This window comes from Dromiciops gliroides, chromosome 1 (genome assembly GCF_019393635.1).
Source record: "Dromiciops gliroides isolate mDroGli1 chromosome 1, mDroGli1.pri, whole genome shotgun sequence".
Lineage (NCBI taxonomy): Eukaryota > Metazoa > Chordata > Mammalia > Microbiotheria > Microbiotheriidae > Dromiciops > Dromiciops gliroides.
In genome coordinates, this window is record NC_057861.1 from 286419609 (window position 1) to 286446578 (window position 26970).

Genomic DNA, 26970 nt, shown 5'->3' on the forward strand with positions numbered 1-26970 from the left:
TTAAACTCTGAAAAGCAAATTACATATATAATTTCATTTAAGACTCACAATAGTCCTATGAAGTAGATACTACAGGTATTATTCCATTTTATAGATGAGAAAACTGGAACTCAGAGGTGAATGGATATTATATTTCCTAACAGCATGCAAGATGTTTTCTTTTAGTTTGGAAAATTTGGTTTTGAAAATAATCAAATTAGTTAAGATAAGAATTGTTATATCTCCAACTAAAAGGTTGTTTAAATTTATAACTCAAAAATCAGCATCTGATTTTTAAATTTCTTTCAAGCAAAGAACTTTGCTTTATTTTTAGGAAAATAGCGCCGTCTGGTGGTCATTTACAAAAGTACATCATGGACCAGTACAAACAATGGAACAATTTAAAAGATAAGTTTCAGGTTTGATTCTCTTTAGAAAAATGCCTATATATCATGGCACAGAAATTATGGTATCTGTTTTTGAACTATATAAGAACATAGGCATTTTTTATGTTAGCTTGAACTAATCGTACAATTTTGTAATCTGTGTCTGATAGGCATACCAAAGGAATTATTGTGGAAGAAAGTGATAGTTGCCTCCTCAGTGGGTTTGAAGTGTATATCAGACATCAATTTATTGATGATCTATTAAATTTAATTCATCAATGATATTTTATTTAAATCGCTGTGCTAGTTACAATGGGTGGATACAAGGATGAGTAAAACATGATTCCTGTCAAGATTATTTCTTGTTCAGTCATTTCTTGACAAATATGCTGGAGTGGTTTGCTAATATTAAATTTATAATCTAACAAGGTGCCTGGGCATAAGATTAGCAAATAGCAAATACTTATGGTGTAAGATTGTAGAGCTGGAAGTGAACTTAAAAAAATATGTCCAAATTCATGTCACTTATTATTTAACAAATATTTGTTGTATCAATGAGTTAATGATCAAACAATATTAAAATATAAACTGATGGTAAAATAAAAGAGATTGATAAAAGCAAATGAAATGGGATAAAATCATTAGACCACATGTGAAAAAATATTTTTCTTTTGATTAAGATTTGTTATTTCATACCTAAGATAGCATGGTGAGTAGTGTGTTGGATGTATTCAGGAAGACTTGAGCACAATTCATGCCTTTGTCACTTATTGGCTTGCAACTCTGGGCCTCAGTTTCCTTATCTGTAAAATTGGGATATTAGTATCTGCTTCACAGAGTTGTGATGAGAATCAAATGATGTAATATGTGTGAGGTGCTTTTCAAACCTTAAAGTGCTAGCTGATATAGGGGATTTACAATGAGGAAACTCCCCATATAACAAAAAGAACACGTGTTTTGCAACTTGTAGTTTTAGAGAGTTACTTGGGGGCATGGAGAAGTTATTAAATGACTTACTCAGAGTCACAAAGCCAATAACTTTCAGAGTCAGGACTGTAGAAAACATTTTCCTGGCCTTGTAGCTGGCTCTGTCCATGCTGTCTCTCATGCCTTTCATTTCAGAAGAAAGCTATACTAACACTAACATTCAAGGCAATATATTGTTAAAAGTTCTAAAAAAAAGTTAGATGATAAAGAAATATCTAGAAAGGACAAATTCAAATTTGTTAGCAATTTATTACAATGGAGCTATCTCTATCTATGACTTACTGGTCTTATCATGGATGGAAAAATGAAGGCCAGGAGAACTTAACTATTACATTTGTAAATAAAATCAATTTGGTTTTTGCCTATATACATAACAGATTATTAGATGGCATATACAAATCAGAGACTAGATAATGCCTGTATTTCTCTTAAGTAAAATAACAAAACTATAAAACATTTCTTCAATGTTATGTTCATTTATAAAGATTAGAAGAAAATAATTAGCAAAATGTTTGTGAAAACTATGAAGCAATGTTGCAAAACAGAACAAAACCGCCCAAAGAAAATAAAAACCAAGCCTAAGACAACAAGGTAGAGTTTCAGGCAAAATGATACTTTACCATTGCTCCAATTGCATTTTGACAGTAAACATTGTATAATAATGAATGCCATGTAATCAAAATAGCTTCATCTGTAAATTACAGATACTCTTTGTTTAAAAATAGATTTTCCACAGGTAAAAAAAAAAATACTAGAGCTTCCTAGTGCCCAGACCAAGATGAAACTTCAATCTTTCACTTCTTTTCAGCTACTTGCTTTACCAGTGAACAGAAACTCACCAATTAGCAGTAGCCCCAAGCCAAGAGGAAAACTTTTGCTTGAGCAGTATTTTCTTCACTGATGGGAAATTTGCAATTAGTGTTAACCTTTTGGTTTCCATGCGCACATTCACATTTGAAAAACTACAGATTCAACTAAACTCGGTAAACTGTTCAGTAGCAGAATTGTCAGCTCCTAACCTGCCTAGGTAGTACTCTGCTTCTCTAGGTTTACAGCAACAGGTAGCCTTTGCATATCCACAGGCAAAAACTACAACTCCCAGTAGCCTATTCGAAAACAAGAACTCACTTTTCTCTTCCTAGGGAGGAATCAATAAAAAAGGACAAAGCGCGGAGCAGTGTGGGTGGAAGAGGAGAGATAAACACACTCAGAAATGGCTCTGAAGAGAGATGAGCAAGGAGGGGATGTGCTGCCGACTAAAGGGGAGTCTGACTCGGAGGTTAAGCTCGTTCTCTACCACTGGACTCATTCTTTTAGTTCCCAAAAGGTAAATCGTTTGGGGAGGCCATGGGTTTCAGCACCGGGACAGCTCCCTTGGGTTGCTCATTTATACAAGTCCACCTTGGCTGGAAGAGGCGGCTTTCACCCGCCTCTGCTATTCCAGCTTGGGCTTTTATTGGTCCCATGGAGAGGAGAGAGGAAAAAACAACCTAAGGAAGGAAGTGAGTGTCCCCTATTTAGTCATAACCAGAATGCGACAAAGGCAGCTCAGGTTTGTAGGCCCTAAAAGCCTGGCCTTTTCCAGAAGCAGCAACCATAAAAATAAGGTAGAGAGTTGGGAGAAAAGGGCCAAAGAAGTAACTTCATTTCTCCATTAAACTAATTATAGTCTTTCTGGAACACCAACTAGTAAATGTCACTTCCTCCCACTTTACTTTTTCTCCTCATTCTCCTCCAACTCCCCCCGCCCCCCTCTACATTATTTACCTTAGTTTCAGGTTCTTGGCAGTGTCCAAATGGAATCAGACAGGGATTTTGGTAGGGTGAGATTACATAAAGTCCTTGAGGACAGTAACTAGTTTTCATTTTTGTTTTTGATTCTGAGAGCCTAGCTCAGTGCTTCGTATATGTCCATTCATAGAAGTCCATTGCATTGAATTATAGTATAAAATAGCACTTTAGAATAAGAAGACTAATTTTATGAAAAACAGCCTTGGTAGGTTATAGAAACAAGAAATGTAGACTTTGTTAGTACTTTCCCCACAGTCCTTGGATGCATAGGTAGCAGTTAAAAGGACATGACTCATCAAGGAATTCAGAATTAGTAGAATTGAGAGAATTTAATCTAGAATAAACACAGTTTTGTAACCAATGCAAACTCTTTCAGGTACGCTTAGTAATTGCTGAAAAGAAACTGAAGTGTGAGGAACATGATGTAAGTCTTCCCTTGAGTGAACACAACGAACCGTGGTTTATGCGTTTGAACTCTTCAGGAGAAGTGCCTGTCCTCATCCATGGAGAAAACATTCTTTGTGAGGCAACTCAGATCATTGATTATCTTGAACAGACTTTTGTGGATGGTAATGTTAAGGTTATTTGTGATTTTTTTAGTTTTGATTTTAGTAGAAGTAGCATATTTCCCATTTCCATAAGTATATACCAATAGATTCAGCAACAAATACCATAAGCTTTATCTCAACCAATGTAACTTTATTTTGTTTTATCCATATAAATTAAGCCCCTGAATATCAATCATTCAACAAACACTTATTAAGCACTTGCTACATGCCAGTTACTTTTCATTTAATATCTTTCCATTTAAATCCATTTTGACAAACTTCAAATTATAGAAATTTTTGGAAGGGAATCAGAGTAAAAAAAAATCAACCTCATTTCCAGTGAAGTGGTGATTATTAACCTAGGCAATATATCCCAAGAAGGTGTGTCATAGTAGAAAGAAAAGGCTATAGGGGGAGACCAAATTTTCAGATATATTCAGCTTTTAAAGTTGGAAACATTGTTAGTTCTGGAAAGCATGGGTTTTTATCCCCTTCTTTTCAGAAGACAACACAAAACCATCTTTTTCTGAAGTTAACATAAGAATGCTTTGAGGAGTCAGATATCACTATATATTGTCCTCAAAATTTTATAAGGTAATTGGCTAGAGGACTTCGAGACTACCTCTCTTTTTTCTTTAAAAAAATTCCTCATTTAAAATTTATTATCTCATTTTTTATTGATGACTTTATTTTTACATCTCATTTATTTTCAAATATATATATATATATATATATATATATATATATATATATATTTCTTCTCTTACCTAGAAATCTGTTCTCTGTAATAAAGGTTGACAAGAAAGATGAAAAAACAATTCAGCAAAACTGAATAACATTCATTGTGTCTAATCGTATGTCAGTCTATAATTATATAGTCCTCCCATTTATGTAATGAAGGGAGAGACATTTATTTTCTCAACTTTTTCTGGACCCAAACTTGGTCATCATAATTACATAGCATTCAGTTTAATTTTGTCCCTTCTATACTTTCACATGGTCATCTATATACTTTCCCTAAGTCTGCTTACTTTGCTATGCATCAGTTCATATATTTTCTTTGGCTTCTCGGAGTTCTTCATTTATAGGTTAGTTCTTATGGTACAGTAATGTTTCATTACATATAAGTACAGTTTCTTTAGTCATTTCTCAATTCTTCATTTCTCTAATGGGAGGCTACTTTTAAAATCAGCCTTCTTCCAAATGAATTAAAAGAAGGAATGTGGCTATGGTAGGAACAATATCCTAACCATATCCTATGGTACAAAGTAAGATAATTTTTCCTTGTAAGATATTGAAACCATCCCTGAGACTTGATTGAATTAGGGGACTAAAATCTCAGAATGTGAAAAACATTTCTATGTCACCTTAGTACAAAGCAGCCACAAGGAACTCAAGGAGTTCTCTGATTGGATGGTTGAAAACTATGGTCAATCCAGACAAGGGAACTTCTCTCAATTAAATAAACATGTCCTTGATGCCTTCCTTGTGGCTAACTATATAGCTTTTTGTTAACTGTTGGATAGTTTTCAGGTATCTTCTTTTGTTCCTATATTAAACCTAAATTACCAGAGGACTGGCTTGAGTCAGACCTAGCCCAGAACAGTTGTGAACTTTTATACTTGAGTTCATTGATCATTCATTATAAACATAAAATCTGAGGATCCAGACTAGAAATGGATTCTAGTATTCTTACTGATATGATCTGAAGAGAATTTCTTAATTTTTCTTTGATTCAGAAAAATTTGGTGCTTGTTGCTAGATAAGGCTAAATCACATTGAACAATTTGAATTTCTTGAGGGAAATGTTAGCTAGACAATGGGACAGTTATGTGGGTTTAGAACTTACTGAATGAGTGGATCTAAAGAGTAGTCATTAGTGGGGTAATATAAATGAAATCTCTATTAAAGTGTCTCAGGTATCTGTTCTTGGTTCTGGACTGTTTTACATTTTTATCACTTACTTGAATGAAAGTATAGTGTATGCTGATCACAGTTTCAGATGATAATGGGGCAAGGAGATTTTGCTAATGTTTTGTTTGGTAGAGAAATATTCTAAAAATATAACAGTGGACTGAATCTAATAAGATGAAATTTTTTTTTTATGGGGAAATGGGGTCAAGTGACTTGCCCAGGGTCACACAGCTAGTCAGTGTCAAGTGTCTGAGGCCGGATTTGAACTCAGGAGCTCCTGAATCCAGGACCGGTGCTTTATCCACTGCGCCACCTAGCCGCCCCAATAAGATGAAATTTAATAGAAATAGAAGTAAAGTACATGTGGATTTAAAAAAATAAATTTCAAATGTATAAGATAGGCAATGTATGGCTAGATAGCAATTTATATATATATATATTTTTTTTTTTTTTTAAAAGATCTAAGGATTTTAGTGGACTACAAGCTTAACAATTCAACAGATGCAATATTGGATAGTATAGTTGCATTGTATCTTGGCAAGGTCAGGCTATACCTCAAGCATTGTTTTCCTATCTGGGCACTACACTTTGGTGAGAACACTGATAAAGTAGAGAGTATACAGAGGATGGCAATATGGATGGGGAAGTGCTTTCAATTAATGTCATATGAGGAATGGCTGAATGAATTGGTAATATTTAATTTGGGGAAGAGCAAACTAAGGTGAGATTTGGTGGTATCAGAATACTTGAAAGTTCACATGAAATAGGGATTGAACTTTATGCTTGGGCACAGAAGTAGGAGTAACAATGTGTGTAGGGCTTTTGATTTATATAATAGAATTTTCCTGTCTTTTCATAGTTGTTCTAGCTTTGATTGTTGCATCACTTCTTCCTGTTTTCAGTATATCCTTTCAACATCAAATTTTCTGCCATATTTTACACAGGTGTCTGGGTGATAAACTGAGGGTGGCTTTCAATATAATAATAATAATAATAATAATAATAATAATAATAATAATAATAATAATAATAATAATAATAATGTTAGACCTTATGTGGCACCTATTAAGTGTCAGTAATTATGCTAAACACTTTACACATAATATCGAATTTAATCCTCATAACAATCCTGTGAGGTAGGTGTTATTATCATCATAATTTTGCAGATGAGAAAATTGAAGCAGATAGAGATTAAGAGACTTGTCTAAGGTGACATAGCTAGTCTGAGACTGAATGGAAATTCAGTTCCAGCACTCTATCTATTGTACCACCCAGCGGCTTCTAGTCAAGTTTGTGGACTTTGTGAGAATTATTTTGTTCAGAGTTAGTTTCTTCACAGTCTCATTTATTTCTGAGTTTATAATAATGTTATAGATGCTTGAGATCTTCAGACCTCTGAATAAAAATGTCACAATGATTTGCTTCAATCCTTGCCTTTTTATCCCTCTAAATTTTGAATCTGGGATGAAATACTTTCCACCTGTAAGTGTCAAATGTCTGAGGCTGGATTTGAACTTAGGCCAGTGCTTTATCCACTGTGCCACCTAGCTGCCCCACATACCTTACTTTTGATAATTAGTTTCTTGTCCCTGAGTCCTCTCATTTATTACTTTCTTGATATCTAAATTACTGTGATAATGGGGTTTTGCCTTGTACCTATAGTTCTTTAATGGACAAGAGCCATTCCTCTGAATGTCTTTGTAACCACTATTTACTTCAGTAACTTCATTATGAATACTCCCCACTTTTGGTGATTCATATGGGCACAGTGATACTGGAAAAAGACATCTACACCAATTTTAAACTCATCAATCATTAATCAAAATTATCCAGAAATATTTTGAAATATTAGACGAGAAAATGAAGGCCTTGACTGTGTAAATAGCTACTTTCCTCTGAAGGCAAGGGATTCAGAAAAGAAAGATGTATTTGCAAAATAATTAACTATTTAAGATGAGGTCTGAGAATAAGATTTATAGTTCTGAATTATGGCTTAAATATAAGAATAACAGGTTACTGACCAGGGATAAAGTAGATCTAATAAGGACTGGCAAGGAAATATTTGCCTTGAGTCTTTTTGTTTGTTTGTTTGTTTTTGGTGGGGCAATGAGGGTTAAGTGACTTGCCTAGGATCACACAACTAGTAAATGTCAAGTGCCTGAGACCAAATCTGAACTCAGGTCTTCCTGAATCCAGGGCTGGTGCTTTATCCATTGTACTACCTAACTGCCCCAACCCTTAAAAATCTAATCAAAAGTTTTAAATTGAGGGGCAGCTAGGTGATGCAGTGGATAGAGCACCGGCCCTGGAGTCAGGAGGACCTGAGTTCAAATCTGGCCTTAGACACTTAACACTTACTAGCTGTGAGACCTTAGGCAAGTCACTTAACCCCAATTGCCTCACTGAAAAAAAAGTTTTAAATTGAAAAGAGAGAGGGGGAAGGGAAAACTACATCTACCTACCAAGCCAAACACATGGAGAAGAGCTACAATGTAAGAATAATAGTAACAATAGAGACATCCAGAAGTCTACTGAAGACAAAATGCAAGAAGTAACAATAGAGACATCCAGAAGTCTACTGAAGACAAAATGCAAGAAGGAGCCAATAATAAAATTAAAAAAAAACTCATGGTCTCAAATATCTTTATACAGATTCACAACGTATGTGTAACAAGCAAGTTGAACGAAATATTCTAATTTGAAGAGACAAATTTGAGCTCATATGTCACTTTGATATGGTAAAATGAGACATAGGACTGGAATATACTTCTGAAAGCAAATACCTTATTCAAAAGAAACAGGATAGGTAAAAATGGGTTGGAGTAGCACTATGTGGCATTATATATTAAAAACAGACACATGAGAAAATTCAGGAACCAAAGCCAGGAAGCATGGCAAAGAACATCTGGGAGGAAATCAATGGAAACAGAAATAAAGGCAATATCATAATAGCATTATACTAAAGAATACATGTTCAAAATAGGAACTACATACAGAGTTTGCAAAACAGATGACCAACAGATAACAAAGATGATATATTTTAATTATCCCAACAAAGTCTATAGTTATCTTCTTCTGAAAGGCAGAGCAGCTAATGAACACTTGACTTGCCTTAATAATAATTTCATCTTTCAAATGGGAAGGAGAAGCAATTAAACAAGAAAAAGTTGACTTTGAGTTTCATTTTGCAGTGAAGTATTAGTTGGCTATGTGAAAACTATGGGAACCTTTGGGAGCAGTGACAAATTCATTTTTGAATTTGGGATATAGGACAGTAAAATTTGAATATCCCAGATTTTAGTGAAGGAGATTTTTAAAGAATTCAGAGAAAGGATAGAAAGGATATCTTGTATTAAAAATTTTATGGGGGGGGTGCAGCTAGGTGGCACAGTGTATAAAGCACTGGCCCTAGATTCAGGAGGACCTGAGTTCAAATCCAGCCTTGGACACTTGACACTTATGAGCTGTGTGACCCTGGGCAAATCACTTAACCCTCATTGCCCAGCAAAAAAAAAAATTATGGGGCGGGGCAGCTAAGTGGTACAGTGGATAAAGTACCAGTCCTGGATTCAGGAGTACCTGAGTTCAAATCCAGCTTCAGACACTTGACACTTACTAGCTATGTGGCAAGTCACTTAATCCTTATTGCCCCACCCAAAAAAATTATAGGGGAAGTTTGTCCAGGAGGAATCAGAAGATCTCAAGAATGAAATTCTGAAGACACCAAGAAAAATTAAATCAAGAGTCATTTTCTAATGAGATTGATACAGAGAAGTTGCTAATCAATATTGAATTAAAAACTGAGGAAGGTGCAGAATATGAAAACAATGGTATGAAGGATGAATGTCAAAGCATGGCACAGTCTGTTAAGAATAGTGTAGGGTGACCTCTGGTTCATGTGACCAGTGAGATGACCAAGTGGGAGGATTAGATGTTTTCTTTGATTCTCATGCTTTCTTAAACTTTCCTAAGATTGAAATTATGCACCACAGAAAAAGAAATTTCAGTTGTCTATATAGTTTAGGACACCAAGAACTTAATGTAAAAACTCAAGTAACTAAGAGCAGAGAAGGCTAATTCCTAACCTCTCCCACACTCATTCAGCACCCCCTCCAGCACTGCCCACCAAGCTGCCAGCAGCAGGGCTGCAGAAACTGACTCATGCTTGCAACAGAATTCAATCTCTATACTCCCTTCTGGAAAGTCCCCCAAGTGCCACAAAGATACATAGAAATTTGCTTAGGTTGCAATATGAGTGAGGTACATGACGGCAGCAAGGAGAGGTAGGTAGTGCTCTGTGCCATAAAAGAACTTGGTTCAGAGGGAACTGGGGCAGAATATGGTGTGTGTGTGTTTGTGTGTGTGTGTGTGTGTGTGTGTGTGTGTGTGTGTGTGTGTGTGTGTGTGTGTGTGTGTGTATCAAGGCTTCACTAAGTGCAAAGAAAAGAACCCAGCATCTATCTGGGAAAAGTATTGTCTCCCCAGAAGTCACTTGGCACAGAGAATTGGGCTGGTGAACCATAAATTCCCCAGCATAGGAGGAGACTGAGACAATTTTGAGATCTAACCCTAGAGAAACTGCCCATCCTCAGAAAAAGGAATAGGAGAAAATAAAGAAAAAAGTCTGAAACCATCAAAGATCTCAGGAGGAATTTGAGGAAGAATAATAAAAACTTTCAACATAAGCAGATAAACCAATTGAGAAGATAATACTAAGAGAAGGGAAAATGGCCTCCAGATCAGTGAAAATAATTCAGGCATCAATAAAAAATATTACAAGACAAAGAAAAATTAACATCTGATGAGGCAGAGGACCATTTATATTCTGAAGAGAGGATAGAACCACTGCAGCATGCTCTTGAATGACTTAAAAGGGAAATAAGAACTGTGAATGCAGGATTTATGTCCTACCCAGAAAACACAATTGGCAGAACAGAAAAACTTGAACTCATTTTGACAAATCTCTCTAAAGAAATAAATGAGAGAGTAATTGGGAATGCAAGAACATAGAAGTGAAGTTTAATCTGGAGAGAGAGAAAGAAAGGAAATTGCATTAAAATAATTCCATTTAGAATAAATTTTAGACAAAACATATTGATCTCAAAGGTAAGATGCTTAGAGACAACTTAAGGATTATAGCACCCTGAAAAGAACACAAGTCATAAACTCCGAACAGCATAAGATATGATACAAAAAACACTTCCCTAAACTTCTGAACACAGAAAACAGTATCAATTCAAAGAATCCACAGATCATCCCCAGAAAAAAACCCCTATGCTGCAAATTCCAAGACAAATAGTAGTTAAATTTAACAATTCTGTTGATAAATAACAAATTATACTAGTAACTAGGAAAGAGATCTTTCTTTTTTCTTTTCTTTTTTCTTTTATGGGTGGGGCAATGAGGGTTAAGGGACTTGCCCAGGGTCACACAGCTAGTAAGCGTCAAGTGTCTGAGGCCGGATTTGAACTCAGGTCCTCCTGAATCCAGGGCAGGTACTTTATCCATTACACCACCTAGCTGCCCCCCCCCAAGAGATCTTTAAATAGAAATAATAATATAAAATAGAAATAGAAATGAAAGACAGCTAGTTAGTGTGACCCTGGGCAAGTCACTTGGCCCTCATTGCCCCCCATTTATATATATATATATATATATATATATGAATGAATGAAAGGAAATTCAAATAACATGACTATTCTGTACTCCCCACCTACCCTTCCCCAAAAAACTTAGGAGGAAATGGAATTTTTCTGAAGAGCAAAGGAACTCAAGATGACCAAGGTGACCTACCCTGCATGTCTGAGTCTAACCATTAATGAAAAAAGAGGGATATTCAGTATAAAAGAAAAATTAAAAACATTCCTATAAAGAAAGCCAGGTCTGAAGAAATTATTTGCTTCTGAAACACCCCAGACAACAGAAATAGGAGAAAGTAAAAGAAATACAGCAACCAAGAACAACAATAAAATAAAAATGAGACCATTAAGAAGGAAGGAAAAGAAACATGGGAAAAGACATAATCTATAAGGGAAGTTGAGGACTTTACAACTGGTATAATTGATACGGATTTGGCACTAAGAGAGACCACACATCTTTCCTCAGGGGACAGAGAATCAGAACTCCTGGTGGCAACTGACACCAGAAGGGCAGCAAAGGCCAATTATGAAGGACATAATCAGGGACACTTTGGGGGTACTTGTCACTTGCAGGAACTATTATTTATAAGAATGAGGCTTAAAAGAAAGAAGAGGGCCAAGGAGGGCAGGTGTAGATGTACAAGATCTTAGAAATTTTTTAGAAGGAGGAACATCACATAGATACCTTAGAAGCTTTAATTGCAGGAGAAATTTGGAGACTAAGGAAAGCCTTAATAAGTATCTGGGACATGAATCAAAGAATAAAAACTAGAGGGAGGGTGAGAGACAAAGAGAGAGAGACAGAGACAGAGACAGAGAGAAAAAGAGAGACAGAGAGAGACAGAGAGAGGGAGGGAAGGAGAGGGAGGGAGAGGGAGAGGGAGGGGATAAAGAAGATAATAAAAGAAAACCCTTTTTAGAAAAAAGCACAGAAAATTAAATTAAAAAACCCAAATGAACCAAACAAGTTGAAGGGGAGGAAAGGAATGGGAATTCTACTTGACTATTTGACTATTTAAGAGAGAGAATAAAAGAGGGGAAGAATTAAATTACTAGATAAAAGCAAGAAAGAAATGGAACTAACAAACAAACCCCCCAAATTAGGGAGAGGGGTAATAAACAAGAGGGAGGCAGTGTGAGGGGAAGTGAGCTAGTGCCACACAAGATATAGATGAAAATAGAAAGGTAAGTAAAAGAAAAACTATAGGACTGAATTATAACATACACAAAGTTGTGGGAGAGACTCAAGCTAAAAGATGTATGTCTTCTAAATGGGACTGTGAAAGAACCTATGTATTTCTTAGAATCATATGTAACTTTTTTAAAAAAAATATTTATTTATTTATTTTGCGGGGCAATGGGGGTTAAGTGACTTGCCCAGGGTCACACAGCTAGTAAGTGTCAAGTGTCTGAGGCCGAATTTGAACTCAGGTACTCCTGAATCCAGGGCCGGTGCTTTATCCACTGCGCCACCTAGCTGCCCCCCTCATATGTAACTTTTACAAAAATGTCAATTTATTCAGGCACAAAGACATTGCCAACAAATGTAAAAAGGCAAGATTAATAAATACAGACTTTACAGATGACAATGCAATAAAAATAATCAGTTCAAGAACCACAAACAAAAGACAAAGATGTAAATGAAGACTTATGTTGTGGGGAAAATAGAGTAGGGGGTTTGGGATAGGGGTAGGGGTTTGGGGTCCTTAGGAATTCCTCTTTAAAGAATTACACCCTCGGGGCAGCTAGGTGGGGCAGTGGATAAAGCACCAGCCCTGGATTGGGGAGTACCTGAGTTCAAATCTGACTATAGACACTTGACACTTACTAGCTGTGTGACCCTGGGCAAGTCACTTAACCCCCATTGCCCCGAAAAAAAAAAAAAGAAAGAATTATACTCTCTTGCACACAAAAGCAGTTAGAATAAGATAGTAGTTTATTTAGAGGAAGGGGAAGGGAAGGGAAACCAAGAGAGAAATCATTGGACTTCTCATGGGGAGAAAGGCATGGCACAGAGCGTGGCTCTGAGATACCAATCTCCTTGAGCAGGAGACTGGCAGGTACTTTTATAGAGGACTGATGGGGGTGATCATCTGACTGTGGAAAGTTCCCTTAGTGAGGGAGGACCATTCCCCACTGGTGGTGGCTGGAGGAATTGGGTAAAGGGTAGATGCAGATCTCTCAAGCTATCTCCTCAGGACACAAAGGCAGCAGCCACACCTCATCTTATCTCCCCTGGGTTGAGGGAGACTACAAAGAAGGGTGGAGGTCCGGAAGCTAGCTCAGTCCGATCTGATTCTACTTATCTCTTTAGGTGTGTCTGTCCTTTGGTTTAGCTTTTCAAGGAGAAGGTTCCTTGATTTATCCCAGAGAACTTCTGGGGTGCTCTGGGCCCATAAAACTTAGAAATGAAATCTAAATAATGAGTGAACCAATGAATAAATAATAGATACAATTAATAATTATGTAAAGGAAAATGATAATGATGAAACAACATATTCGAATTTCTGGGATAGCTAGTTTTCAGGGGAAAAATCTTATCCCTACATACATTAATAAAATAGAAAAAGAGGATTGATGAACTGAATATGAATTAGGAATATAACAAATAGACAAATCTAAAATAAGCACAAAAGAGGAGATATTAAAAATTAGAGAAGAAATAAACTGTAAACCAAAAAGACTATTGAAATGACAAACTAAAATCTCTTTCTTTGAAATGATTGATGAACTTGATAAACCTTTTAGCCAATCTGATAAAAAATGAAAGGGCAGAAAAATCAAATAAAAAATTAGCAAATAAACAAGGAGAAATAATAATAAAGCCCAAAGAAATAAAAAGAATAATTAGAACCTGTGATGCAGTCATATGCTAAGAAAACAGAACACAAAAGAAATAGACACTTTCAGAAATATAAAATAGCCAAGCAAACATAACACCAAATAAAGATCTTAAGTAATCCAATCTCAGAAAAGTAAATAGAACTAGGTATAAAGGAACGACTAAAGGGGAAAAAAAAAACCAACTCTTGTTCTTGATGCATTAACAGGAGAATTTTTGCAAACTTTTAAGAACCAATAAGATCCATACTACACAAATTATTTTTAAAAAAATTGAGAAAGAACACATCCTGCTAGAATCAATTTATTAGACAAATATCATCTAAACCAGGCAAGGATAAAGCACATAAAAAGAGTTATAGACAAATATCATTAGTATTAATTTAAAAGTTTTAAATAAAATACTACCAAATTACAGGGATTCTTCTAAAAAATCATTCATCATGACCAAATTGACTTTATAGCAGGGAAGTAAGAGTTATTCAATATTAGAAAAATAATCAACAGAATCATATTAAAAACAAAAACATCCCAACTTATATGATTATTTAAAAAAATTCAGGGATCAGCTTTGACAAAGCACAACATTTATTTATGCTAAAACCTCTACAAAGTCTAGACATAAAGGGACCTTTCAAATATTAGAAAAAGTATCTTTCTAAAATGAAAAGCAAGCCTCATATGCAATGGACATACACGAGCACTTTCTCCAATAAAAACAGGAGTAAAGCAAGGATGCTTATTTTACCCATGGTCATTTTGTTTAGCTTTGGAAATTCTAGCAATAGCAATAAGACAAGAAAAAGACATTTAAGGAATAAAGATAGGTAAAGAGGAGATAAATCTATTGTTAGTTTCTGCCATACTGTTTTCCAGCTTTCCTAGACATTTTTGTCAAATAGTGAGTTATTTCCCAGAAGCTGGAGTCATTGTGTTTATCAAACAGTAGATTACTATCATCATTTACCACCATGCCTTGTGTCCCTAATCTATTCTACAGATCTACCACTCTATTTCTTAGCCAATACCAAATGGTTTTGATGATTTCCACTTCATAATAGTTTCAAATGTGATATTGCTAAACCACTCCTCTTTGCTTTTTTCAATCCCTGATATTCTTGACCTTTTGGTCTTCCAGATGAATTTTGTTATTTTCTCTAGCTCTATAAAATATTTTATTTTTGTAGTTTGATTGGTATGGCATTGAATAAATAAATTAATTTAGGTAGGATTGTCATTTTTACTATATTAGCTTAGACTACCCACGGATGATTGATATTTCCCCAATTGTTTAGATCTGTCCTTATTTGTGTGAACAGTATTTTGTAATTGTGTTCATGTAGTTCCTGGGTTTGTCTTGGCAAGTAGACTCCCAAATATTTTATCTTGTCTACAGTTATTTTAAATGGAATATCTCTTTCTAGCTCTTGCTCCTGGGCTTTGTTGGTAATACATAGAAATGCTAATGATTTATGTGGGTTTATTTTATATCCTGCAACTTTGCTAAAATTGTTAATTATTTCAAATAGTTTTTAGTTGATTCTCTAAGTATACCATCATATCATCTGCAAAGTGTGATAGTTTTGTTTCCTCATTGTCTATTCTAATTCTTTCAATTTCTTTTTTTTCTCTTATTGCTAAAGTTAACATTTCTAGTACAATACTGGATAATAGTGGTGCTAATGAACATCCTTGTTTCACCCTGATCTTATTGGGAAGACTTCTAGCTCATCCGTATTACATTTAATGCTTGTTGATGCTTTTAGATAGATCCTATTTATCGTTTTAAGGAAAGCTCCATTTATTCCTACGTTCTCTAGTGTTTTTAATAGGAATAGGTGCTTTATTTTGTCAAAAGCTTTTTCTGCATCTATTGAGATAATCATATGATTTCTGTTGGTTTTGTTATTGATGTGGTCAATTATGCTGATAGTTTTCCTAATATTGAACCAGCCCTGCATTCCTTGTATAAATCCTATCTGGTCATAGAGTATTATCCTGGCGAGAAATTGCTATAATTTCCTTGCTAATATTTTAAGATTTTTGCATCAATATTCATTAGGGAAATTGATCTATAATTTTCCTTCTTTGTATTGTCATACAATATTACACAGTACATTCTAAATGGATATGTATCCTTAATATTAAAGATCAGATTATATTAATATTAAAGATCTAAAAAATTGGAGTAGAAGTAGTTCATATACCTCTCTCTGTTATGTGTAGAAATTGTATTCTTAGCCAAACAGAGATAGGGGCAATTACAAAAGATAAAGTAAATAACTATAATTAAATGAAATTGAAATCTTTTGCACAGAAAAATTAATGTCTGCTGGATAAGAACAGAAGATGTCAAATGGGGAAAATTACATCAGATTTATCTGATAAGGGTTTGGTATCCAAAATATACAAACAACTAACAGATAATTTATATATGTGCATATATAAATGTATATCTATTTGTCAATCGATAAATTGTCAAAGGATGTGAATAAACAATTCTCAAAAGAATTACAATTAATTAGCACATGAAAATGCTATAAATCAATATAGTAGGAGAATGCAAATAACAACAGTTCTGAGGTTTCCCCTCACATCCTGCACATTGGCAAAGATGATAAAATGGCAACAATGTTGAAGGGATTGTGGAGTGATAGATACACTAGTGCATTGTTGGTAGAGCTGAGAATTAGTATAACCATTTTGGAAAGCAATTTTGAATTATGCAAATAAAGTGTATAAAATGACAATACTCTTTAAATCAGAGATAAATTACATACACATACCATAGTGAATCTATCAATAAGAAGAAATTTCCTCTATATACAAAACATTTCTATAGCATCACTTTTTGTGTTGGCAAAGAATTGGAAACAAATAGATGCTCATCAGTTGGAGAATGGTTAAACAAATTGTGATACATGGATATAATGGAATATTACTGTGCTATGAGAAAGGATGAATGTTATGAATAGAGATGTATGAAAAGATCTATTTGAACTGATGCATAGTAAAGTAAGCAGAACCAAGAAAACAATATACACAATGATTACAACAATGTAAATAGAAAGAACAACTAGTAGAAAAAATTAATGTGCAAAATTATAAAGAATGAGCATGCCTCAAAAGAAGATATATGAAAAGATACTCTCACCCCACCCCTTTGCAGAGGTGGGAGGCCCATGCATGTTGTACATTGTGCATATTTTCAGACTTTTTGATGTATTCTTCAGTTATTTTGCCTCTTTTTTTTTGTCTTTGAAAAATAATACTATTTGTTATATGGGAATAACTTTCTGAGATGGGGTGGAGAGGGATATTGGGGAAAGCTATGATGATATAAAAAGAAAATAAATTTATAAAACTTTTTTAAAAAAAGAATAGTGTAGTGTATGGCAATCAAAGTCTGAAAAGGATGAGGCTAGCCACATATGCACATCCATCCATCTATCCACATATGTACATCCATCTATCATCTATCTATCTATCTATCTATCTATCTATCTATCTATCTATCTATCTATCTATCTATCTATCTATCTACCTACCTACCTACCCACCCACCCACCTACCTACCTATCTATCTATCTATCTATCTATCTATCTATCTATCTATCTATCTATCTATCTATCTATCTTTCTATCTATCTATCTATCCACATCCACATCCACATCCACATAAATACATATATATGGTTATATTTAATTAGTGTGTGTGTGTGTGTATATATATATATATATATATATATATATATACACACACACACACACATATATGGTTATATATAGTTAGGAGAAAGACAATTAGTTTGCTTCTTTGGCTTATCTTTCTTCTTATGCCTTTTCCTAATTACTTTGCACAGGAGACCAGAAGAATCTTGTAGCTATAGTTGAAAAACTGTTTCTCCCCTCTCTCCCCTCAAGAGGTAAAGAATAGTTACAAGCATCAGCTTGCATGTTATATGAGAACAGCAGGGAAAAGACCCAATGGGAAAAACATGATGCCATCACCAGATGATATCAATGACCCTGAAGTGTGAGAGGCAGGAATTGTTCCTCCATACATATACCTTGTACACACCCACACCCACATATATATATATATATATATATATATATATATATATATATATATATATATCCTTATCATCCTATTTCATTAAATGTCTATGATTGCCACAGCATTTGGCGCATAGGTGCTTAATACTTATTGACTGATTGGCTGACTTGATCATATCGTGTCCTCTGTTTTTGTTTTTTGTTTTTTATAAATGCTAAACATTGGTGTAGGGTCATAACCTCTCATTTTGATTGGATGTGGACACCTAGGGTGCCTTGATCCTGGGAGAGTTTTGTTTGGAAGACCTATGTTTGAGTTGGAAGGTGGCTATATTTACTAACATTACCAAACTGGGGAAAAGAGGATCAAGGAAAAGCTAGAGACTGCTGTTTAAGGTGCACGCCACAATGGTAACTGATCATATAGAGAGGGCAGAGTTGTTTACTTCTATTTTCTATGCCAAGAAAAATGGCCTTTGCAACAAAAGCAGAACAAAAATGACTAGTCGTAAATTAATACCCAAGGTAAAAAAGGTAAGAGAACAAGTAGTTTCCTTTGATGAATTCAAGTTACTTTATCCAGATGACCTACTTCATTGGGTTGAATTGCCCAAGTGGAAGATCTATGGGGTTGGTATGTTGTTAGATGGGATAGAAGGTTCCAGAGATAGATAGGCTCACCTAAAGGTGATGAAAAGGAAACAGAGAAGAGTTGGTTAGCCATAGTATCATCAATCATAGAATCATAAATCATGAGTTAGGAGAGACCCTCAGAAGCTATCTGGTGTAACCCTCTCAGTTTATAGCTCTGTCCATCTCTCTCTCTCTCTTTCTCCTCCTCCTCCTTCTTTTGGTGGGGCAGTGAGTGTTAAGTGAATTGCCCAGGATCACACAGCTAGTAAGTGTCAAGTGTCTGAGGCTGGTTTTGAACTTAGGTACTCTTGAATCTAGGGCTGGTGCTTTATCTACTGGGACACCTAGCTGCAAACCCCCCCCCCCCCTGGTATTTTTGTAGTAAAGAAGAAGAGATGCATTTTAGACTACAGCCCAATTAAAAGTATTTGGAATTGGTTGAATGGCCACACAAAGAATAATCAAGGTTTGATGTTATTTGGGAAGAAAGTCTCCAGTGGTGTTGGTGTGACCCAGAGATCTGTGCTTAGAACTAACATTCTCTCTCTCTCTCTCTCTCTCTCTCTCTCTCTCTCTCTCTCTCTCTCTCTCTCTCTCTCTCTCTCTCCCTCTTCCTCTCCCTCTTCCTCTCCTCTTCTCTCCTCTCCTCTCTCTCTGTGATTTTTGTCAGTGATTTGGATAAGGGTATAAATAAAATGCTAATCAGATCTCTAGCTGATAAAAAGTCAGGAGGGTTATCTAACATAAAGAATGACAGTATCAGGATTTTAAAAGTTCTCTACAGGCTAGAACTTTTGCTTAATTTAAGAAGATGAAATTTAATATAATATAAAAGCATACATTTAATATAATATGAAAATATAATATGAAATGTGTAGATGGGAAAGAAGTTATATTTGTTCTTCCTAGCCCCAGAGAGGAGGATTAGGTGTAGTGGGTGGAAGTTGTAAAGGGATTAATTTAGACTTCTTATGAAAAGCTTCCTACAAAAATGGAATGCTTTGCAGTAGATAAAGCACCAGCCCTTGAGTCCATGAGAACCTGACTTCAAGTCCAGCCTCAGACACTTGACACTTACTAGCTGTGTGACCCTGGGCAAGTCACTTAACCCTCATTGCCCTGCCCCCCCCCCCACAAATGGAATGATTTGTTTCAGGAGGTATTTGAGGAGAGAGTGGGGAACCAAGAAAGGCCTCCTGGAAAGGGTGATATTCAACTGAATCTGGACAGAAGTCAGGGCTTCTAAGAGAAGGAGGTAAGATGAAGGAAAGCACACAAGGCATGGGGATAGTCAGTGCAAAGGCACAGATATGGGCTATAGAGTATTATGTGTGAAACAAGTAAGACCTAAGAGGCAACTAAACCAGTGTGGCTGAATAGTAGATTTCATGTGTAAGAAGTTGGAAAGATGGGAAAAGGCCAGGTTGTGAAAAGCTGTAAGTGCCAACAGAGTAGTTCAGATTCACTATCAGAGGTCATAGGAAGCCACCTGAGTTTACTGAGAAATGTGGAAGGTGATGGGAAAATCACTTTGGCAGCTGTGTGGGAGATGTATTGGAATGGAGAGAAATTAGAGGCAAGGAGAAAGATCAAGTAGAGATTTCTTTACTTAGTGCCATTTTTTTTATCATTGAGGCTAGAAGAAAATTTTGTCCTGATGTTGGAAGTACTAGTTGGTTTGTAGTGTGAGATTTAAAATATTTAAAATTTAAAATTGGATATAAGAGCTTTAAACTCCCCTTATATATCTCCCAGACCAGTAAGAGAAAGAAACCTCTGAGCTTTAGTTAGAAATGGATTACTTAGCTTTTATTGTTTGGGAATTAATTAGCCAACAAACAAGGTGATGCTGATTAGAGAAATAGGAAAGTAGAAATACAAATAAATAGTCTTAGATCTAAGCTTAGTCTACATTCCGTATAGAACTCAACAAATCCCAAAGCCACCTCTGAGTGAGAGAGCAAGGAGAGAAAAAGGCACCACTTCCATTCTCTCCTTTCCTTTAAGCTTGCACCCCGGAAGTGGAATGCTTAGCAGACGCACTGCTGTTCCTCACGGTCTCCTCCCTGAAAGGATGGTCCTTCAAAAACTAGCATCCTTCAGTTATCGCTAACCAACTCTAAAAGCTTTCACTTTTTACCACAGTAGAGAGAGTCAAGGCTGAATGTTGAAATGTGGCCATAAAGTTTTGCAAATGAGTCACCTGGAAGTTGAGCTTAGACTCTTCATTTTCCCCTTTTTCCCATAGGGTAATATCAAGAATGAAGAAATGTGTCTTACTGCATCTTGTATCAATGTTTGTTGGAGAGTGTTGTGCATTGGAAGTTTCCTTCTTGGTAAAATTATGCTGGCAGCCAATTTTGGAGGGAGAGTTAAGCATTTTTCTAGTATTTTGTGTAGGAGCCTGCATTTTTGTAGATGTGGGAGGAGAAAGGAAGAATATAAACAGCTTATTGCCCTTTGGACATTTTGCTTTTTGACCTGGCATGGGGGAAACTTTGCCTTGTTGTTTTATGGAAATTGTCCAATACTGGATTTTCAACACTTTCTGAACCAATGTGAGACTTTCAAAATCTCAGCTAAGTAAATAATAAATTGTAAGTGCTTAATACATGTGTATTGAAGTGTTTTTTTTGAATGTTATTGACATTAGTTAATGAAGGAGTTGTCAAATCAACAAGCAACTAACATTTATTGAGCATTTACAATGTGCTAGGCACTATGGTTTGCTTTGTGAATACTCATACCAGCAGGAAGAATAATAATCCTGCCCTCAAGTAATTTACATTCTAATTGGGGAAGACAGCACATAAAAGGAAATTGAAAAGGGGAGAAGTGTGCTGGTAGGGGCATGGTAGAGAAAGTCTGGAGTGTCAGAACTGCAGCCTGGAGTGGAATGAAGAACTTTGTTATTCGTTCAAGTGATAAAGGAGTGGTTAAGCAGGTTAGTTGAAACAGGAATAATTATGGAGTTGGCTAAGGAGATCCAGTGCTTTATTTACTCATTCTCTCCTTTTTTGTGACTCTTGTAGGGACTCATTGTTAACTATGAAGTTACACAGTTCCTATTCCTATTTCCTTCTACTTGAGTGATCTCTGGAATTTGTACCCTTTGAAAAACCATCTCAGGGGAGGCGTTGTTGTGTGGTTGAAAGGGTATGACCTAGAAATTGGAAGTTCTGTCTTTACCACTAACTAGCTATGCCACCTTTGGAGGTGACTGCTTTGACAATTTAATCATTCTGAGTTTCTGTTTCTTCATCTGTAAAACAAAACAATAAGATTCAATAAGGCCTAATGTCTCAAACACTAAAATTTAATGAAATGATTAATGTCTAATTGAGAAAAATACAAACTTTAGCTGTATTTAGCTTGCCACCATGTAAACAATGACAACCAATCACTGATCCTATTAAGTTTTGAAGCTTTGGGAAGTCTGATACGCTCTCTGGCAGTTGGCTGGCTAGCCCCACAAGGTAGGAATATTCTCCATCTCTCTCAGAAAGTCAGCTATCTTTTCTCTTCTGGCTTTGCCTCTCTCTCTCTCTCTGGGGAAGTACCAATTTACTGTCAAGGAATATATGGATTCACAGATTTACCCAATCCAAAACTAGTTCTTGAAACCCCAATGTATCGGGAAACTGCAGCTCCTTCTTGAATTTAATATGCTTCAGAGAGTTCTAGTCACACGATTTTGGCATAATGGTGTTGGTGGGGGTGGTATCAATAGATATGCTTAGATACTGTGTGCAGTGGATTTTAATCAGCATAGACTCTAAAGCCAAATAATAGCTAACACATAATGCATAAAACTATGACAATCTACCAAGGAGTTGTTATACCACAGCTTTCTGAAACTTTGGGAGCCCCCAGAGAGTACAGGAGTTTCTTTGACATTCTAGGAGTTCTAGGACATGCACAGTTTGAATTTGCTTTCCTGTGTCTATGCCCTTGCAAGTGGGCAAAGGAAGATAAGATAGACTTAAATTCACACATCCAGCTGGGATGTCCTTTTAATGCCAACAGAGAACCCCCAAGGAACTCTGGATTGTGATTCATCACATGGAAGATAGACTCTGGAGCTGGGTGGATTTAGGATTATACAGAAGCTTCTATGATGGGTAATTTTCTCAGTCCTGTCTGGCTGATAGTTAGCAGGGAGGTCAGACCCTTTCAGCCTGCTATTGCCATTGCTTATCTTGGTATAATTTTCTGAAATGAACCTTGAATTGGATCCCTTTTTGCATGTGGGTCGCATATCTTTAGTTCCTGTTGCCACCCTCAGTCAGGTGTCCACTGTAAAGAATAGCAGAATGGTGGAGGGTTAGGTAGATTCAAAGGAGCACTGCACAGACAAAAAGAATTTATGGTGAATCAAATTCTCATATTTGGATTTTTGGACCATTCCTGGGAAAAAAGCAGCTTCTGTGAGGCAAGACCTTTTCTGCTCTCTGAAGTCCAACATTAAGCATAATGAATTTACATTAAAAAAACCCTCTCTATTGGAGCACCTGTCATCTGACTTTATGTTTCTATCAATGTCCTTGTGTGTAATGTCACTTTACATTTTTAGTTGCCTAGTTTAAAACCCATGATTTACAAGTATAATCCTTACTTCCTAATATATGATTATCATTTAAATTCTACTAAGATCATATTGATAATTTTTATTATAATGTGTTTCTTTTTTATCATGCTACCTAATTTAATTTTTTTCTTTATGAATGAATATCTTAGAAAAGACACCCAGGTTAATACCTGAGAAAGAAAGTATGTATTACCCACGAGTCCAGCACTACAGAGAACTCCTTGACTCCTTGCCCATGGATGCCTATACACATGGCTGCATCTTACACCCAGAACTAACAGTGGACTCCATGATTCCTGCTTATGCAACGACAAGGATTCGAAGTATGTAAAGAGTTCAGGGCTCTTAGGATTTGTCTCACATTCCTTTTGTAACTCATTTGTCTGATTTGTATCATTTCTTATGGTCATGGGTAGGGCTTTTCGATTTGTTTCACAGATATCCCCAAGATCATCATAGAAAACAAATGCTTCAAATTTATTAATATGTGCCTTATATTAAGTAAATGTTTATTTTTTACTTAGTCCAACTCCCACTTTCATTTTGTAGATCAAGGCTACATATATCATAAAATAGGTGTCTTTTGTGGAAAGGAAGGTTGCCATAGCAGAAAAGGGATTGGACAAATAATGTGATGACCTGTGTTCCTGTCCTGGTTTTTCCACTGATTAGCTATGGGATATCAGGCCTGTTCTGCAACCTCCTCATGATCTCAAGTATAGGAATGAGGACTGAATGCTTGACTTATTCTATTATCTTTCAATAGAGCTTGGTATTACAACCAAGGCCTATGGTCATACTTGGTAATGCTAATCTAAAGAAATTAATGGAAACCTTGCTGTCATTAGATAGGAAAATGAAAGGCTATTTTTCTGTAATTTTTATAATAATCTGTTAGATATTGATATTTATCTTTTCCCATATTCTCTGGAGGAGAATGCTAAGCCAGTGGTTCTCCTTTGATTTTGTTCATTAATTTGAATTTTTCCATTGAATTTTTCCATTAACTTCTTGCTCTAGTCTCTCCAATACTGTATCTCCCCTCATTTGACCTCATTCTTTGATTCTGTTTTTCTAAGATTAAAAAGAAATGTTGGAGGGGCAGCTAGGTGGCATAGTGGATAGAGCACTGGTCCTGGAGTCAGGAGGACCTGAGTTCAAATCCGGCCTCAGACACTTGAGACTTACTAGCTGTGTGACCTTGGGCAAGTCACTTAACCCCAATTGCCTCACCAAAAAAAAAAAAAGAAGAAGAAGAAGAAGAAAAAAAAGAAATGTTGGTTTGCTTGGGCATAATAAAATTATAAAGTTTTGCTCATGCTTTGAGAAGCAATAGGGTGTAGTGGGTAGATAGGTGGCCTTAAAGCCAGAAACACCTGGGCTCAAATCTTGCTTCGGACACATAGTACTGTGAGATCCTGGGCAGTTATTTAGTCTCTCAGTGTCCCAGGCAGCTCTCTAAGATTATAAAAGGAGAGGGAATTTCCTTACCTGGGAGTTCTTTATACCAGTGAAATGACAGGTCCATTCTCTATCCCTCCTGAGAGATGTCTCTCATAAGCTTTGGCCATACAATTGGCAGAGTATTGTTAGACCATTTCCTTGACATTATTCACTATAGTGATATTATCCATACCATTTTCTGCCTACCCCTTTCTAGTGAAGTCTATGTGTTACCAGACCCTTGGTATTACTTACCTTACATATTTGTGGACGTGCAGCTATGACGATGTTGATTTCTAGAATTACTTAATTGCTACTATTAAATACTGGTTTTATGGTTTACAGCCAGAAGCAGGTGCACTCTAATAGTTTTTACAGTAATTCCAGAATTATTTATTTCCCTGCCTCTCATTGTGGTGTGAAGTCAGGAAAGAATTTCTATCTAGGGGTAGAATAGTTCCCTTGTTTGAGGGCCTAGGGAGAAGGGGAAATATTGTTGGAAGTGTACTGATTTGGTTGTGCCAAGGCTTTCTCTTATTGACTATTCCTGTCAGTAGAGTCTGAGATAGTCTAAGAGCTTTAAAAACATTTCTACTCTTTTCTTTCTACTTTTATTATTTCTAAATGATTGTATTTATAAAAAAATCTAATGGGAAACGAATTCAAAAGCAAACTATCAGTTTCATTCAATTGAACAAATTTACTTCTATTCGATTGAAACCTTTACAGGTACACCATGCTGTGTCATGTTCTGTGTTTTGAGAAAAATTTTTGTTTTTTTGTTTTATTTTTGGAAAATGTTCCCAACATTAGGCCAAATAGGTAATACTGAGTCTGAACTGAAGAAACTTGCTCAAGAAAATCCAGACCTTCAGGATGCATACATAGCAAAGCAGAAACGCCTTAAAGTGAGTAAACTGGGGTTATTCCCAGTTGACATTTAGTGTTGTATGGTACTAGGTATCTTTTTTTTTTCTTTCTTTTTTTTTTTAGTGAGGCAACTGGGGTTAAGTGACTTGCCCAGGGTCACACAGCTAGTAAGTGTTAAGTGTCTGAGGCCGGATTTTAACTCAGGTACTCCTGAATCCAGGGCCGATGCTCTATCCACTGCGCCATCTAGCTGCCCCTATCTTTTTTTTTCAACCTCTCCTCTTCCTCCCTCCCTCTGTCCTCTCCTTTCTTCTTTTTCCTCCTTGGGAGTCTTCCAACAAGAGTCTCTCATCCCCCCCAAATCTGTCACTAATCATGAGGAGGCAGTCCCAGTCACTGGGGACTAGAGTACCTCACTATGTCCTCCCAGCAAGGTGCTATCTTTCTGCAAAGGGCCAAGTGTGCACATCCAGCTCTGCAGAAAATATTTCGGCCCAACAAAGGTCAAGAGCTAGAGTCTCATCAGATGGATTGATCAACAGTTCCTCCCTAGTCCCTTCTACTTTGACTTATCTCTTACACTCTTTGTTTTCCTTTCTCTTTTTTGATCCTATATTATTGGGAAAACATTTACACCAACACCACAACAATCTTTCATTTTCTGCCTAAATCCTGTGCCTTATTGTGGCACCTAGTTTTCCTTAACATGCCCCCAAATATAGGGGGCAGCTAGGTGGCACAGTAGATAAAGCACTGGCCCTGGATTCAGGAGGACCTGAGTTCAAATCTGGCCTCAGACACTTGACACTTACTAGCTGTGTGACCCTGGGCAAGTCATTTAAGCCTCATTGTCCTGAAAAAAACAAAAACCAAAAAAACAAAACAAACAACAACAAAAAAAATAAAAATGTTTCCCCAGGTGAAAACGATCTTTTTTTTTTTCCTGAGGGAAATTTCTCCTTTTATTTTTATCACTTTCTATTTTATAGCATCCTAATTTTGTGCCCATATTGTTTTTCATCTGTTAAAGTATAAGAATTTTGAGAATAAGGACTGTGATTTTTCATTTTTGTGTTCCCACAGTACCTAGTATAATACCTTACAAATATGAAGCATTCGATAAATGTTTGCTAAATGGAATCTGTGAATCATCATTAACCATACACTCCCCCAACTAGTTCATCTAGGCCTGAAGAGGTTTTTATTCCTATGTAGATTGTCCTTCAAATTGGTTATAATGGTTGTTCTGATGCCTCTCTGTATTGGCCAGCTCTTTCTTTGCTGTAGTTACT

At 36.1% G+C, this 26970-nt stretch overlaps 1 protein-coding gene across 1 annotated transcript in view; it reads left to right on the plus strand.

Annotated features, from left to right (window-relative positions):
- The first annotated feature begins 331 nt into the window (after positions 1-331).
- The window catches only part of GDAP1 (ganglioside induced differentiation associated protein 1), a 32263-nt gene continuing 5624 nt past the window's right edge, over positions 332-26970 (plus strand). The window contains exons 1-4 of the mRNA XM_043976285.1: positions 332-2679; positions 3520-3712; positions 23515-23688; positions 25622-25716. Coding sequence (XP_043832220.1) covers positions 2566-2679; positions 3520-3712; positions 23515-23688; positions 25622-25716 — 576 coding nt within the window. The 5' untranslated portion in view covers positions 332-2565. The remainder of the gene's footprint in view (positions 2680-3519; positions 3713-23514; positions 23689-25621; positions 25717-26970) is intronic.